Below are 17,457 nucleotides of genomic sequence, written 5' to 3'. Positions count from 1 at the left end.
ATGCCAACATTACAATTTACAAAGCACATTTTCTGTTTCAGATACTATGCAAGTCAAGTTAAATACTTCAGGATCCCATCATCACCTTGATTATCTTCTGAAGGTTCCTCCAGGTCTCCTCTAGAGCCTCCATGGTAAACCATGTGTATGGGTTGGATACCACTTGGTAACTCTTGATCTGGCGATCAAGTTCTGCCAGCTGGCTGAAGTCGGCCTCTGCGGAGCTGAGCGAGGAGCGGAAGGCGTCATGGGCGTCCCGCAGGGCCCTAATCTCCTCCAGAGAGTTGCACCGTACAGGGTCCGTCAGATCTTCCTCAGCATTCTCAAACCAGCTGTTGAAGGCTGAGGCCTTCTTGGCAAAGGTGAGGAAAAGATCCTCGACCTGGATGGAGTGGCGAACATAAGAAAATGAGTAAGACATACAAAACAGAATTTCATTTCCTCACTTTAGGCAAAATTCCATTCTTCACACCTTTCTGAAGTGCTCCTGGGCTTCCAAAAGCTTCTTCTTGCGGGCGGCTGAGTTGGACAGCAGCTGGTTCCAGCGCTTCATCAGGGTGGCATGACGAGCCTCGATGGCCTTGGACTGCACGTGTTTGGCTGCCAACAGCTGGTCTTTCAGGGCTGTGATGTTGGTGATGCCCTCTTGCTGGAAAGCCTGAAGCCCTGCATCAAAGGTTTCCTATGGGTAGAAGAAAGACAGTCAGATCTTGCAGTAAAGCTTGAAAGGATTTGATGTGCTTAAAGTATAATGTTTAAAAACGGCCATGAAACTACAAAAAATATACAACTGAGACATTTTAAAGGACTATATCTAGAAAATGGTTTTTGAATGTGTTGTAGATATGTCATATGCAATGTCACACCTGTTTGGTGAGCAGAGTCTGCACTGAGGAGAGATCCCGACCATAGTCATCAGTCTTCAGGCTGTTTTCCTTCTCACCTGATCAAGCCAAAGACAGTGAAAAAAGAAAATAGCACTCTATTTCTTGGCAATCCTTCTTTTAAATTAAAGTTTCTTCTCATTTGCATGAAATATCATTAACTCACCAATCCATGACTCCACCACATCAGCCTTCCAGTTGAACTGCAGGAAGGCAGAGTTCTCATCCAGCTTGGCCTTCCTCTGAGCTGCGGCTCTCTCAAGCTCTGACACCTTCCCACGCAGGGCCTTCATTTTAGCCATGATGTTCTCCACATTGTGGTTCTCCTGCACAAAAGCAACAATATGATGTAATGATATTGAAACTGTAATGAACAAAGAAACTGTCTGTGATTAAGTATTAAAGGGTCAAAGATGACTTTACAGTAGTTGAATTATACCTTTTTGATAAGTTCATCTCCATTGGAACACACATCATTCACTCGGTCCCTGTGCACGGTAAAATCGGTTTCAAACGCTTCATGTTTCTTCAGCAAGCCCTGGAAACGAGCCAAATTAAGACACACACAAAAAAAACAGCAATATTATGGTGTGTCCAAAATCCAGCTATAATCAGCTAAATGTGGTTTATTTTTTCATTAAGTTCATCCAATGAATAATGAGGTGAATTATAGTTTTTCACACCTGTACGGCTGCCAGCGTATCACCGTAATCCTCACTTCCAACCAGGTTCAGTTTCTCATTAATCCAGGCTTCCTCTTCCTCCACATTTGCCACAAACTGCTGGTATTCCAGCGACTCCTCAAGCCTCTGCCCACAAAAAAAAAAAAAAAAAAAAAAAAAAAAAAGGCAAACCAAACAAATTTCTATTCAATTTCCATTTGGGGGTTGACAAGATTTCACAGAGGCTGAATTTATTTGATTGAAAATGCAGTAAAAACAGTAATATTATTATTATAAAAAAAAAAAAAAAATAGCAAAATACAGTTCTCACCGAGCAGCAGCCAGATCTTTCAGTTCCTTCCAATGCTCCACAAACTGGGCCAGCCTCTGCTGGATCTCCTCCTGTCCTATGGTGTTGTCATCAGAAAGCTTCTTCCCAGTCTCCAACACAGACTGCAAGGCCACAAAAATACTCTGTTAGCATTCAGAGTTATAATTCACTAGACCTTTAATACGTTCAAGACTTTTTCCACTTCTGTGGATCAATATGTAACAAAATCGCAGATGCCTCCTCACCTGAATGGCCGGCTCGTGTGCTCCCAGCTCAGCTTCCAGCCTCTTGTGCTTCTTCCTCAGATTCTGTACTCCTGTCAAATCACGTCCGTAGTCCTCCGAGCTCACCAACAACTTCTTTTCCCTAATGGAAGAGAATTAATTAGATCCAATATACAGCCTTAAAAGAAAAAAGGTTAGTGTGTAATCAATTTAAGACCACTCAGAATGATGTAAACCATACTTAATCCAAGATTCCTCATCGTCCAGATCCCTGAAGAACTGGTGCAGACGATGCGACTCATTCAGCTTGGCACGGCGGCCAGCAGCCATGCTCTTGATTTTGACAAAGCGTCCGTTGACGGCATCACGCTTGTCCTTGACCTGGGAAGTGTCGAAGGCATTGCTGGCCATCAGGCTGTCAGCCTGGCCATTAAGATCCTTCAGACGATCCTATAAGAGCACAAAGACAACAACGAGCCATCAGAATGTGCTAAATGAGAATAAACTGATGAGTATGTCTGGAGTTACAGTCGGTGAGCTACCTCATGAGCAGAGATGTCAGCTTCCAAAAGCTGGTGCTTCTTAAGCAGATTGTTGACTGAGGCCAGATCTTTCCCATAATCCTCAGAGGCAAGAAGAGCTTCAACCTATGGGCCGAAGGAAAAATGTCAGAATTTGTGGAATTATTCTAGTTAGAAATTGTATAACTACATCAATATTGGTCTCTTTATTATTATTATTAATATAATAAAAATATAATTTATATAGTATAATAATAATAATAATAATAATATTTATCTTGATTATTCTTATCATTATTATTTGATTAAAATATTAAAGAGTCAGGATTTAAGTGAAGACCAACCAAGAACTATCCCAAGTAGCTATTAAATCACATATAAATACCTCAGACAGCCAGAAGTCAAAGTCCTTGATGCCAGTATTAAAGTTCTGCTGCTTGTTTGCCTCCTTTAGTTTCTGACTCTTCTCAGCAGATTTGTTGACGAGGAATTGCCACTGCTCATCCAGAGCGTTAAGACGAGCCTGAGAGCAAATATGCGCGCGACCACAGCAAAATGAGCACAGACCATAACTCACCAGCTGCCTATTTCTGAAATGCTTCTGAAAGTTACCTTGACAGCATCCTCACTTCCAGCACAGGCACCTCTCTGGATGAGAGCATTGCCAGTGTCTATGACCCCGCGGATACGATCAGCATTAGCGTGTAACTCAGCCTCAAAAGCCTGGTGCTTCTGGTGTTTGCTCTGAAAGTGGCAAGAAAGCGAAATACAGCTAAACTGAGCCACACAGTGAAGTCATGCAAAGTGCAGGTGTGAAAAAGCAATAGCTGGTTTTGTATCTACCTTTTGTAGTTGTACAGGACACTGATATATAAACATCTATGTGTAAAAACTCAATGTCCATGAAAGCGGTGCATATTCAACGCTAACCTATATGTGTGTGTGTATATGTGTATGCCTTTGTTTAGACCGTTTGTGAAAAGTGATGTCTTATCTGTAGTCACAACAGTGCACATATTTCAAAATAAAAATTAAAATGTGTACATTACACAAAAAACCAAAACAAAAACAAAACACAGAATGTGAAGTGACTGTGAATTAACAAACCACCAAACAAAGACCAAACACGTAACGTGGAACTCATTCTATAAACATGACACATTCAAAGCCTGATGGAACATTCAATAAAATGAACTGGACACGATCCAGCACACAGTGAACTCTGTGGAGAACCTAGGAGTTGGGGTGTTTTGTTTAAGATCATTACACATTTTATTTCACCCAGAGAGATGGAGAGAAGGAAAAAAGCACTTCCAAAAGGCTCATCTAAAGCATTTACACTAAAAAGAAGCCGGGCTGCTGGTACTGCAACTGCATATGGATTCTGGCCGTAGCACACATGGAACTGATTCTGTTGTTTTAACACAGTATTCCACAAAAAGCAAAGCAGAATTAATTGTTTTGAAAGCACCTTTCAGCCTTCTCTCTCTGGGTTGATACAGTATTGTGGCCATGTTCGGAATAGCAACAAACCATATTATAACATACCACTATTGCAGCATGCATATTAGATGTATTAAGTACATTTTTTAAGCAATTTGAGCACACTGTTGAGCACACTTTTAATGTGAACTCGACACATTTAACATTTTTATTCTTGACAATTTGATTGGATGACCAAGAGTTACAACAATTTAAACTTAAAAAACAAACAATTATTTCTGGGATGATAACTGGAAAGTAACATAATGAGGTCACGTGACAATAGGACTGCATGATTTGAGCCGAATTTTAAAAAAAAATTATATATTTTTCTGATAATATATTTTTCTGATTTTCATGTTTGTTTGTTAATAATAATAAAAATAATAAGTTAAAATAAGAAAATAAGAAAAATATATATATATATATATATATATATATATATATATATATATATATATATATATATATATATATATATATATATATATATATATATATATTATACAAACACACTGTCAAACCAAAACTTATTAAGACACCTTGAACATTTCATTCATTAATACAGTTTATTCACTATAGTTAAAAACTGTGTCAGAAAAAAATAATCTTATTATGTCAGATAACACTTAAGCAAAACATGGTCCGGTCAAAGTGTCTGAATAATTTTTGGTTCTAAATTTTTGGGTATAATATATCATAGTTTACTTTATTTTGCTATCCTCACTTACATAAATGAACTATAGCGTCCTGCACCCACTAGTAAAAATATATCAAAAATATACATATATACTTCATTAAAATCACATAATGAATAGTATGCTATTCCAAACACAGCCAAAAATTTCTTGACATACTTCTTTTTGTCAAAGTTTGCTCTTAGATCCATAACTCTGTGAGATGCACAGGTTTTCTGTGTGGAACAAATTTAAATCAAGACATCCCAACTTCAATGACACAACAAGAAAATGGAGGCCACACCCAGCAATTAAAAAAATTAAAGGCTGCAACGATGGGGCACGGGAAGGAACAATGACAAACAACTTATGATGCTATACAAAGCAAGACATATGGAACTCAAATACACATTTACAGACAAAACAAGACAACGGACAAGTGGAGAGACCCTACTGGGGTTAGTTAGCTTTGGCACACTACTGCACTTACCAGCAGCTTGGACAGCTAGAAACAGACAATGGGAACACAGACAGAGGTTCAGTTTAATTTCCTATTTAATAAAACACTTGGGGTTGGTTGAGGTGGGGATAACAAGAGAAACATTTTAATTTGCACTTTAATTTATTATGGTATTAATAGATTTACAAGGTTAGACTTAAGCGGGATATTCATCTTTAGAACTTTAGCATGTCTGCAAAAATGTTGATAAGATCTGTTCAGAGACTGATGCCTGAAGTGTGACGTTACCTGGATGTTAGTGGGATCCTTGTAAGACTCGTCGGTGGCGGTCTGGAGTTTCTCACTGATCCACGCTTCAATCTCATCTACATCTCTGCTGAACTGCTGCAGAGTCTGCGACTCACCCAGCTTAGAGCGTTTCTCAATCATCTGAGCCTTGAGGCGGCGCCACCTGGAGGTCAGAAAGACATACTGTTTTAAATTAAATCATATGAAAATCACAAATATTCACATGGGACGGATTCACTCAGTCTGCACAGTATAAAACTTAAGTAGCCTGACCTGTCCAAGACTTCATTGCGGCGATTGAAGATTTCAGGCTTAGCGTAGTGGTCAGCACTAATGAGCTGGTCAGCAAAAGACTGCAGTGCTGCAATCTTCTCTTCCTGCAAAGACAGACAAATTGAAGTGATTAGCAAAAAACTAAAACTCCATGTTCAAAATCAAATAATGTTGAGATTGACTATATCATCATATCACAATGGCACTTGCTGACCTGCACATTGATAGCCTTGTCAAAGTCCTCGTGTTTCTTGATGAGGGCCTCCACACTGTCCAGGGAGTCTCCCTTGTCATCGCTGGCCAAGAAGGCCTCGCGAGCTGCCATCCAGTTTTCAGCCTGCTCGCAGTCACGGTTGAATAGCTGCAGAAGACAAAAAGAAACATATAATGTTATTTGACTGTAACATTTCCTAATGTCAAAGTTTTGCGTGTTAAAAGTAAACAGAGTCCTTGCTGACCTGCAGCTCCAGACATTGGTCCAGCATCATCCTGCGCTGAACCCAGGCCTTCTCCAGGTCGGCACGCTCCCGGTCAAGAGCCTCCAGCTTCTGTTGGATCTCAGGGCTGGCGTAGTGGCCACGGGCCAGAAGCTGCTGTCCAAATTGCTCAAAGGCCTGGAAGGTGCCTGCACGAGCATCGATCTCAGTACGGTGTTCCTACACGATTTGAGGTGTGAGTGTTTAAAAAATCCTTTGCAAAACCCAGTTTAGTCCATGAACAACTAAATAGTATTATTAAAAAAGAAACAATCATGTGACAAAATACAGATCCCAGATATTTTTGGCAGCATTCAATACCTGATGTCTCTCCAACAAGGCTTCAGCTCCAGTGACGTCTTTGGCCAGCTCGTCAGAGGACACGAGCCCTCTGATGCCATTGATCCAGGACATGAGATCTCTGTGAGAAAGAAGCGCAGATTTGTTTAGAGGCTTGCTACTATTACTAGAGAGACAGAGTGACACACGTCATAATCTGAAAACCACGCCCAACAATCCAACCGTCTGATTTTGTATTGCGTGAAGCTGCCTCCTTGTCATTTCTGACTTATAACTAAAAAAACAGCTGCTGTGTGACAAGGTGTACAGCAAACAAGCTAAAAAACCCAGAACCACAATTCCAGAAGTTTTTATAAGCTGTCGACCCAAAAAACAAGCATTTAAGGACAAAAAAAGTGGATACAAGACAATTGAGAGAGAGCATGACATGTTATATTACACTGAGAACTACCACAACTGAAGGGGAACATAATTAGCGACAATAAATATAATACATAAAACTGAGATTTGGATATTTGACTTAACAGTGACAAAATGTTTACAGCACACCAAGCATACTGAGGCATACTGAGTGTCAAGATGCCAAAATTTACCCCTTCATGCTGATGCTTCACTTCTTATTGCCTGTATCCACTTTTTTCTCCTTAAAGGCTGGCTTTTAAGGTTTGGTAGCTTATAAAAAACTTAGTTCTGGGTTTTTTAGCTTGTTTGCTGTACACCTTGTCACACAGAAGTGTTTAGACATTATTATTATTATTTTTGTTTAGAAGTCAGAAATGACTCAACTGCCACCAAGTTTCTCTAAGTTGTTCCTTTTGCATCTCTTATTTTAGTTTCTTTTTATATATCCTTCTCACCTGAAGTCACTGAGGAAGCGCTGCAGGTCATGAGAGTTGCCCAGTTTTTCTTTGCGTTGGTCAGCACGACCCACCAGGCTGCTCCAGGCTGTGTTCAGCTCAGTGCACTTCTCCTGGATGTCATCCACAGCCTCTGGATGAGACTGAATCAGACGCTCAGCAGTCTCACCCAGTGAGTTCACCTGCCACAGGGAGAAGAGGATACTTAGCCGATGTTCTAGGCAAGGAATAAACAAAGAAAACTTAAACTAAACCGATGACCATTTTTACCTTGTCTCCTAGAGCGGCCAGGTCTCTCTCAAAGCCTTCATGCTTGCGCTGCAGAGCCTGCACGCTGGCGAGGTCATGGCCGTAGTTATCGGTGTTCAGGGCTTGGTTCTTCTCTTCAATCCATTCCTTGGTCTCATCTGCATCCCTGTAAATCACACACTTAGCTGAATTTCTCAGCTCTTTATGTGGCTCAAATCATACAAGTATAACAAGAACATAACAGTATGAATGACAGATAGTTTTGATCTTTGCTATAACTGGCATATATGTACCTGTGGAACCTCTGCACTTCATGAGCACTACCCAGCATGTTGCTTCTGTCTTCAGCCAGCTGCTGCAGGGCCCTCCAGCGGTTGTTCAGCTCCTACACACAAACATAAAACCATTAGCAGCCAATCGGAGCTCACTTTACTGGTCAACATAAGATAATGATGTGATCCTTGGCAGCAGGCAGCAGATTCTTCTTGAATGATATAAAATGACTGTTGAGAAACAAACATTTTTTGGCAATGTATATTTGGAAACATGCCAATCCCATATCCAAAGCACTACATTAATGCTTCTAAATCCTTTGCATCATACTTTGCTCTTCATATCAGCAGCAAAAGCAACAGTATGGATGAGTGGCACAAAGAGAAAGGCTACAACATTTAAGCACATAGGATGAGTGATGACAGTTAGCAAATATGGAAACTTGGGTGGATGCATCTGCCACAAACTGAAAAAAGGAGCGTTAATGCATTCTAGAATGGCTGTTTTACCCCCACCAAAAACAGATGGCGTCCAGACATAAAAGGAGGTTTTTCAAATGGTCGACAAGACTCATGAAAGGAAAAGAGGGGTGGGATGCAACTGCACAGTTGATGGTTCAGTAATGGGACATAGGGAACCAGAGACCATGGTAACAGTACAAAACCACCACAATGAGTTAGTCCTCCAGGTACACAGGCCACAATGCATGATTTAGTGGGATGGGTTGAGGGACGATTTAAAGATTGCAACGGAATCCTAGGATCTTACCTTAATAGTATTAAAGTTGGCCGTTGTTTGAACAGCCAAGCGAACAGACTATATTGAGTTGAAAAATTTCAAGAGTCAAAAAACAGACAGGAAAAGAACAGACAAAAATCACACCAATCAAGAGAGTATCATCATGTGAATTAAAAGAACCAGACTGTTCTTGTCATTCTGTAACCACAGTCACCAAACAACACTGTGAGTGACATACAGGTCAAACAAGACCCTGCATCAAAACTACACATGCATCAATCTCAAAGACCCAGGATTAGATGATATGTCTAAAGCATTTCAAATTCAACATGTTACATTACCTTCCATGGAGAAGCACTTTTAGAGTCAGCTTCATCCTGTGAAATAAAATATAAATACAATCAGTTCAACCCACAAGAACAACATGATATTCTTGAATTTGTTTCATGCAGACACTCTGTTGTAGAGACTAGATGAATGATATAAAATAATAATGACCTTGCCAGGAGCTGAGCCCAGCATCTCTAGTTGCTGATGGCAGGATGAAGGGATGGTGGGATGACAGAATGTAGGTTCGGAAGGAGAAAGGGGGAAAAAATAGGTAAGATCATCACATCTATAATGCTCATAAATTCAGGCATACCAATAAGCAGACTACTATGATATATACAGTGGTTGCCTTAGACTTTCTCATTGCTCCTCATTTCGATGGACAGGGTCAAAAAACTTCTGTCAATCTATTATTACTCGTCATTTTAACTTTTTTTTTTTTTGAGGCAAATATGAATACAATAATATAAATTACAATTATGATTAAAAGTATGAATAAAACAAACTGAACTAAACTCAATCGACTTTTTGTATCTGCCTAAACTCAAACCTTCCTCCTGGTCTGCATGGATTTAAACTGGGTGATTTCTGTACATCAAACACTTCAAATGAGACTGATGCAGAGTCAAATGTCATTAGATTTTGTGTCTTTGCCTCGGACAGACAACTTCTCCTGGCAGTTTTAATTTTGTTCTGGTGGATGCAGCTACGCTCTGCTGCCACACTGGAGCGTACTGGCCACCAACTGGACAGGGGTGGGAATTACAGTTATATCAGATCACAGTGTAATCTGTCAAAATGACGGACGGCCTTCATATTTTTCTGTCACATCTAAAAAAAAAAAACTTGGTTAATGCGACCTTTGGATGTACACTCCCACGTTTCGATGTAAACAAAACTGATGAGTGGAATGACTCATTTAGAAAACATGATTCACACTACCATTCAAAAGTTTGAGGTCAGCAAGTTTTTTTAATTTTTTTATTAACACTTTTTTTCAGTAAGGATGTGTTAAATTGATTAAACTTGACTTTCAAGACATTTATAATGTTACAAAAGATTTTGATTTCAAATAAATGCTGTTCTTTTGAACTTTATTCATCAAGGAATCCTGAAAAAAAATGCATCATGGTTTTGACAAAAATATTAAGCAGCTGTGTTATCAACACTGATAATAATAAATTATTCTAGAGCAGCAAATCAGCATATTAGAATGATTTCTGAAGGATCATGTGACACTGAAGACTGGAGTAATGATGCTGAAAATTAAACTTTGATAATCAGGAATAAATTACATTTTAAAATATATTAAAACTAGAAAACAACTAGAAAACAATATTTCACAATAATACTAATTTTAATGTATTTTTGATTAAGTAAATGCAGCCTTGGTGAGCATAGGAGACTTCTTTCAAAAAAAAAAAAAAATTTACTAATCCCAAACTTTTGTATGTATAACCAAATTCACAGTGTATAAAGTGTTTTCTTCTCACCTGGGCCTGCACAACCGGAGCCTCTTCCGCCATCAGTCCTTCAGACTCCAGCTCAGATGCTACCTTATTTATGTCCCTCAGCCGAGACTCATTTGCTTTCAGATCCTAGTAAACAAAAAACAAAAAGTTTAGAATTAGGATGTACAAGCAAATGCTAGTATCCGATGATAAATGTTTCAGATGTGAAGGAAAAACATACCTTTTGGAAGTCATCAAACTTCTTCTGCAGCACTTCCACTTGCTCCAGGTCAGAGCCAACCTCCTCATTAGTAAGCGCTGACTCTTTCTCATTGATCCACTGCTGCAGTTCGTTCGCCTCACGGAAAAGCATGAACTTCTTGCAGCTCTTCTCCAGCATGTCCTTCCTCTTCTCTCCCAAGTCTTGCAGTGTACCATACCTGATAGAGAAGGAGAGGGGGAAAAAGAGAGAAGTCAGAACCGTAAATGCAACTCCCACCTCAAAACAGGGATTGGAAAAGGAATTTCCTCTAGGAGAGGAAATGAGGTGGAAACAGACAGGGGTTTAACTACTGACGAGAAATCTGCATAGTAAGCCACTGAAAATGCAGAATGAAATCTAGACACCAATTCTACAAATGAAGAAAGCTCAGGATAAAAAAAATCCTCAGAAGAGATGTGAACTTCTATCCCTTAATGGAATAGAGGAGTTGAGGAGAAATGAGAATGATCTGTTAGCTAGAAAGAGATATAATAGGAAGGATAGAATGTTAGAGGACATAAAGTGTGATAGAAATGCCACAATGGATGAGAGGAATGAGGACGAGAGTTTTGCAACGATTGATCAAAGGCTTCTTTGATCAAAGGAATGATATAGGTTGGGCCCATACTCACAGTTCCTCCACCTGCTTCATGCGCACAGACACGCTGCACACCTCCTTGGTGACCACAGTCCTGCCACAGGGCAGGGCAAGCAGACACATGCAAGCATTCAAATTAAGAAGAAAGAAAGAAAATAAAGGAAAAAGAGGAGTAATGAGGGGTCAGAAACATTATTAAGAGTTAGTTTTGAACAGATGCACTTTTTGAGATACAGGAAGAATAAAGCTGCAAAGATCTTAAGAGGCTTTGTGTTAAAAGGAAATGATTTTGTTGGAATGTAAGATGTGAGGTAGAAAAATAACTACAAATAAATGTTCACATTAGGGCTTTCAATAGATTAAGGTGGGTTAGTGAGTTTATTCCTTTCCTGGAGTAAAGGCTGCTAAAAATTCAGTCACCTGATCCTTTAGAAAATGTTTTGAATGGCAGTGTATATTGACAGCCCTAATGCATATTGAACATACAGTGAGAAATCTGGCCACAATCATTTTATAAGATAACTGAAGGCAGAATGACTCTTACTGATTCTCAATCTGCTCCTGTCGCAGAGCGATGCTGCCCTGTTCATCTAGCAGATTCTCACGAGAGGAAGATTGAGTTGGGTCCAACTTCTTCACGTACGCCGCAGGAACAAAGCCCTGCCTGTCATTCACTTCCACTTTCCACCAGTCCTGAGGATAAGATTAATATACATCACTTGCATGAGTCCAAACTGTAATTTAGATCCAAACAGGCATGCAGGGTTTATGCAGGTTTCAGTAAGTCAAATTTAAGACCTTTTTAAGACATTTTAAGACCATAAAGATTGAAATTTAAGACCTACACGACGCATTACCAAAAAATATTCAAATCAAAGAAATTCTGAAAAAAAATCACTTTATTTCAATGAATTCAGTCATTGAAAAAGCATTAATTTAATTTACAGATAAAGCAATCACATTAGTAACCTTCCACACACATCAATGTGCCAAATGCCCAAAACCTTAGGCCCAAAATGAAAATAGGCTAAAACAAACTTGCCCTCAAATAGAATAGATTTCATCTCATATTTATTTACATTACAAAACAGCATATTAATAGCTTAATAAAGATTGAACAGGCTACTCCAACCCATGTAACAACCAATTTAGCACATACACACACTCACACCAGATAATCCATTTTAGATAGATAGATACTTACCTCGGGATAATTAGAGTATCTATCTAACATGGATTATCTGATATATGTATGTGTGTATGTGTATGTGTGTGTGTGTGTCCCGCACTGTCCCATAAACTGTGAGCCCAGGTACCTCGACTTAACAATTCCATTGTTCCAGAACAATGGTCCTGGTGGTCTGATTTTAGCTTTCATTGAACTTTACGACATACGGCCCGGTAAGAGTACGAATCAATTCCCTCTTTATAAACTTCCCCAATCCAAATCTCGCCATAAGCGATCTTGTTGGGCCCGCAAGAGAAAGGCTTCGCGATTACTGAATCAGGGAACATCACTTGAAAGAGATCGCTAATCTCACTGTTGCTATTAAATTAGTGGTGTTTGTTTAGTCACCGTGTGTGTACGTTAGTATACAAATCACCTCGGCTTCCGATGTGTCAGTCGCTCCAAAAGTACCCCGAAGGTTGTTCGACAGAGCTGTGATGATATTGCGCTGGAGACCGGAGGGACCAGGCATTGAGGAGGACGACGGCAGTGGTGAGGCTAATTGGCCGAGTCCGCTGAAGGGATTTTGCGGCTAGCTTGTGTTTCTCCACTCTGGCGTGTGACTCCAGCGCCTTTACACCGCTTCACACCCAGACTCTCTAACTGATTTTTTTTTTCTTCAAAGTTTGCAGTGAGCCTCGTACCTGGAGCTGGGTACCGCTTGTAACCAACAGCAGAAATCGCTGTGATCTAGCCATGTCTCGTTGAAAGTACACTTTCCCATTTTCCACACGTAGCCGAACTTTAACAAACTCTGAGGAGACGCAGACGTATTTCGCGGGCAGGTATTGCATTTATCACGGGATTTGTAGTTTTATCACCGCGTATACCAACACCAATATACCCCAGAAAGAACTACGACTCGCTACTTTTTTGCTACTTTGTAATAACTTTCAGCAGGTAGCGTTTCTGGAAATGGGTAAAAAAATTTAAGACCTGACTAAATGAAATTTAAGACCTTGGATGAAAATCTGGCCGTTTTTAAGACTTTTTAAGGCCTTAAATTTAAAGTTCAGAATTTTAGACTTTTTAAGACCCCGCGGAAACCCTGGGCATGCTAAGTAACATGCAGCGTGTCTATTAAATCACCTTGTTGGTGCTGTTGAGCAGAGTGAGGATGTCGCCCTTCTTCATGGTGACCTCACGTGGACTCTTCTCCTGGTAGTCATACAGAGCAAGAACCAGCTCCTTACCCGTCTCATCATCAGTGGGGGCCACTTGTTGCTGTTGATGAAATCCATGAAAAGGGACCACATTTTCATTGACATGAACAAAGGTGCACATGTTATCTATGTTATTTCCTGTTGCTTAATGTAGTAGTGTTTTAATGTAGTCTTACTCTGCAGGCCTGAGCTTGTTCTTTTAGGGACTGGATGCTGCTGCCATACGCACTCAGATCAGACATCAGTGCCTCATGCTTCTTCAGAAGAGCCTGTAAATGATAACAATAAGATTTCAGTCTATCCAGTTTTTTTTACATTAACTGCAATGTGAGATACAACAAAGCAATTATTTTATTTCTGCCAATTAAGCACTTTAAACACCTTATGTATGAGAGATGATATATGAAACGATCAGAACAGTAACTGAATTACTTTTTTTCCCTTACTTTGCATGTTTTGCTATAATATGAGGTTATAACTAATTTGAGGCCTCTAAACCCAAAAGATTCCCTATTTGTTTACCTCTGCAGAGTCCTCGTCTTTGCCATAGTCAGTGCTTCCTACAATGGGCTCCTTCTCTCTCATCCAGGACTCAGCCTCGTTGGCATCAGCGAAGTACTGCTGAGCCTGAAGGGAGTCCTCCAGATCCTGTCTACGCTGGGTTGCTTTTCCCTTTAGTCCGTCCCAGCGGTTGTGCAGCTCTTGGAGCTTAGCTTTTACATCCTCTGCTGCAAAGTGACCTAAAACAGCAGGAAAAAAGCTTTTATATTTTCATAAATACTTCTGATTTATTGTTCCTACATTGACTAAAGGTGTTTAATTCTGAAACGATGCCTAATACAAAGTCAGTGTCTTATGAAAATGCTTAAATTAAATCTTACCCTCTTCAATCATGGCCTCTCCCTTCTGAGTAACAGCCTTGATTCTGGGCTCATGACCAGAGATTTCTGCCTGCAGAGCCTGATGTTTCTTCAGAAGGTTCTGGACTCCAATAAGGTCTTTTCCTGAGAGGTTACAAGAAGATCATCGTTTTACGAATATCAACAGTTTATAGTTATTTTAGATAGCCTGTAGAATGCCAACTTCTTTTGACCAAGACCTCATTTCATGTAATTTAACTACACTGACCCCTGTTGGTGGAGGAAGCAATAGGTTCCTTCTCTCGGATCCAGGTCTCCTCATCTTCTACATCCCTGAAAAGTTGCTGAAGGCGCAGAGAGTCTGAAAGCTTCTGTTTACGGGCTGCCATGGGCTCCTTTAGGGCCTCGTAGCGTGCAACAAGAGCCTCTTGTTTTTTGCGGATGTTATCAGCATCAAAATGGCCAGCCTCCTGGAACTGCCTGGCCTGGATGGTAATGCCATCAATACGGTCCTGTCAAGAAGAGAGAAACAAGATGTCAGTTAAGATGAAGGATGTTTAAATGTTTAGAAAAGCCAATTGTGTACATTCATACATGAAACAGACTACATATGAAGAGTTCAGATGCAAAAGCCAGTAAATGGCACCTCCATCAAAAATGAGATCATGATATTGAGCGAATGCTCTCCACACATAGTAGAAGTTCATCAAAAACTTTCGCTTCAAATCCGCTAAATCCCAGCGTCATCCCATTCAGAAATACATACCGGTTTGTTGGCAGAAACCGCTATGCGTCACTTCCCTTTGTCAGCAAGAGCCTCTAAGTCCAATCGGAAGATGCATATCGATTCATATGACTTTAAGATGAATGACAATGTGCGGCTTTCAATTTCTGAGCTGCAAATTTTTGTTTTGTCCATCATGTTTTGTCCATTGTTACAGTGGCAATGACAGGATTTTGCGAGTAGCAAGTAAACACAACAGTGTTCCTTTTGCTGCTGTAAAACTGACAGAAACAGATGTTTTTCTATGTCTTGTTGTCCAAAGAGATGGACAAAAGACAGTCAAATTTGTCAAATACCAATGAATTGACTATAGTGACACTTTTGAAAATAAGGCATTTCAATAATTGACTAATAACCTTTTCATTGCCAGTGAAGTGAAATTACTGAATCTAAACATAGGAGCCTGGTTTAAAAAAAAAAAAAAAAAAAAAAAAAAAAGCTAATTTAAAAGAAAACATGTCAGATGGATTTAGAGGTTTTTGCATCTGAACTCTTCATATCTTATATCAATTACTTTTAAAATTGTTCAGAAATTGTTACCTGGTGGGCAGCCACATCAGCCTCCAGCAGAGCATGTTTCTTCTGAAGGTTCTGGACGCTGGTTAGGTCTTTTCCAAAGTCATCTGAGGCCAGGTGTCCCTCCACCTCGTACAGCCATAGTTCGATGTCCTCTACATTACGATTGAACTGCTGCTGCTGGTTTGCTTCACGCAACTTAATCCCTACAGTGGTAAAATGATGTGATATTATTAAAAAGTTAGGGTTTCATTACATACTGACAGAAGTAAATGAACATTGGTTGTTGCATTAGATGTCAGTCAGATGGTCTCTTCCAGCAATTCTTGGCCACACTATATTCACACTCTGAGCATTTTCTCACCTTTGAGCTCAGTCGCTTCTAGAAGTTTCTTCCACTGAGAGCTGACCTCATCCATTCGGGTGGACACCTCGCTGGAGGCATAGTGTTTCCTATCAACCAGCTCCTGGCCTGACTTCTGCAGTGCATCAATGCGGCTCTGATTGGCAGAGAGCTCGGCCTCGAAGGCCTGGTGCTTCTGTACCTTCCCCTGCAGGTTGGATGGGTCCTAAAAAAGAAGAAACCAAGATGGGGAGAAAAAGAGGATGAGAAAAAGAAATAAATACAGTAAAACATCTTGTAGTAGTTCTAGGACAACATACCTTGTAGGCCTCATCAGTGGCGGTCTTCATCTTCTCATTGATCCAGCTCTTGAGCTCATCAGAGTCTCGGAAGAACTGCTGCAGATGGAAAGAGTCCTCCAGGGCGGCACGGCGGAACTGAGCTCGCTCGTGAAGAGCGTTGCGTCTGCTCAGCAGCTGAAGTAGAAAAAAAGGGTGTTTACATCATAGTATTACCTGTGAATCAGCACTTCTGTCAGCAATAATTGAGAGAAGGAAAGTGCTTGCGAGGGTGAAATGGAGGACGTTTCAGGGTGCTAATCTCCACTTACTGCATCTCTGCGGGTGGCCACATCCTCCTTGGCGTAATGATTGTTCTGGATCAGTTTGGTGGCAAATTCATCCAGGGCCTGTATATTTCAGTGCACAATTAAAAAGAAAACTAAGATTTGTAAAATAAATTTTTATTTTTTAAATTTTTATTATTAAATACCAGGCCTTGTACATCAGACTGTGTGATTTCTTACAGTGATCTTCTCTTCCTGTGCACTGAGGGATTTCTCAAAGTCTTCGTGTTTCTTCAGAAGAGCTTCAACGCTGTCCAGAGAGTCACCTAGATCTTCATTCAGCAGGAAAGCCTTGGGAAAGACAGAATGAGACCTTTGCTCTCAGTTATAAGCAAAACTAAATTTTTAAAACCAAATTTTTGTTATACATTTGAGAGAGAGTCTGATCTTCACAATATAAGATGAATGGTTTCTACATAAATTCGTACCTCTTGTTTGCTCATCCAGTTGTCAACCTGCTCGGTATCCCTGTAGAAGAGCTGCAGGTCCATGCACTGCTCATACTGCTGCCTGCGTAGCTCCCACAGCTCCAGAAGAGACACTTTTTCTTCAGAGAGTATGCCCAGCTACACCAACAAACACAAAATGGGAGTCATTCAGGT

General features: G+C 40.1%; 1 protein-coding gene across 1 annotated transcript in view; it reads right to left on the bottom strand.

Annotated features, from left to right (window-relative positions):
• Positions 1-17,457, bottom strand: part of sptan1 (spectrin alpha, non-erythrocytic 1) — a 35,940-nt gene that overhangs the window by 5,112 nt on the left and 13,371 nt on the right. Inside the window, exons 11-48 of the mRNA XM_067377015.1 lie at positions 17,284-17,421; positions 17,036-17,146; positions 16,841-16,918; positions 16,551-16,706; positions 16,252-16,456; positions 15,912-16,093; positions 14,856-15,099; positions 14,609-14,731; positions 14,250-14,467; positions 13,904-13,996; positions 13,654-13,788; positions 11,881-12,029; positions 10,718-10,916; positions 10,519-10,623; positions 9,194-9,226; positions 9,037-9,072; positions 8,726-8,773; positions 7,978-8,069; positions 7,706-7,850; positions 7,436-7,617; positions 6,600-6,699; positions 6,261-6,458; positions 6,017-6,163; positions 5,803-5,906; positions 5,530-5,692; positions 5,272-5,286; positions 3,235-3,366; positions 3,008-3,145; positions 2,644-2,748; positions 2,343-2,551; positions 2,123-2,243; positions 1,879-1,999; positions 1,568-1,701; positions 1,324-1,422; positions 1,051-1,210; positions 867-943; positions 473-682; positions 86-382 (exon numbers count right to left, since the gene is read on the bottom strand). Of these exons, the coding sequence (XP_067233116.1) occupies positions 86-382; positions 473-682; positions 867-943; positions 1,051-1,210; positions 1,324-1,422; positions 1,568-1,701; positions 1,879-1,999; positions 2,123-2,243; positions 2,343-2,551; positions 2,644-2,748; positions 3,008-3,145; positions 3,235-3,366; positions 5,272-5,286; positions 5,530-5,692; positions 5,803-5,906; positions 6,017-6,163; positions 6,261-6,458; positions 6,600-6,699; positions 7,436-7,617; positions 7,706-7,850; positions 7,978-8,069; positions 8,726-8,773; positions 9,037-9,072; positions 9,194-9,226; positions 10,519-10,623; positions 10,718-10,916; positions 11,881-12,029; positions 13,654-13,788; positions 13,904-13,996; positions 14,250-14,467; positions 14,609-14,731; positions 14,856-15,099; positions 15,912-16,093; positions 16,252-16,456; positions 16,551-16,706; positions 16,841-16,918; positions 17,036-17,146; positions 17,284-17,421 (5,202 nt within the window). The remainder of the gene's footprint in view (positions 1-85; positions 383-472; positions 683-866; positions 944-1,050; positions 1,211-1,323; positions 1,423-1,567; positions 1,702-1,878; positions 2,000-2,122; positions 2,244-2,342; positions 2,552-2,643; positions 2,749-3,007; positions 3,146-3,234; positions 3,367-5,271; positions 5,287-5,529; positions 5,693-5,802; positions 5,907-6,016; positions 6,164-6,260; positions 6,459-6,599; positions 6,700-7,435; positions 7,618-7,705; positions 7,851-7,977; positions 8,070-8,725; positions 8,774-9,036; positions 9,073-9,193; positions 9,227-10,518; positions 10,624-10,717; positions 10,917-11,880; positions 12,030-13,653; positions 13,789-13,903; positions 13,997-14,249; positions 14,468-14,608; positions 14,732-14,855; positions 15,100-15,911; positions 16,094-16,251; positions 16,457-16,550; positions 16,707-16,840; positions 16,919-17,035; positions 17,147-17,283; positions 17,422-17,457) is intronic.

Source organism: Chanodichthys erythropterus, chromosome 22 (assembly GCF_024489055.1).
Source record: "Chanodichthys erythropterus isolate Z2021 chromosome 22, ASM2448905v1, whole genome shotgun sequence".
In the NCBI taxonomy this organism is placed as follows: Eukaryota; Metazoa; Chordata; class Actinopteri; order Cypriniformes; family Xenocyprididae; genus Chanodichthys; species Chanodichthys erythropterus.
The sequence above is the reverse complement of the archived record's forward strand: the minus strand, read 5'-3'. Positions and strand labels throughout refer to the sequence as shown.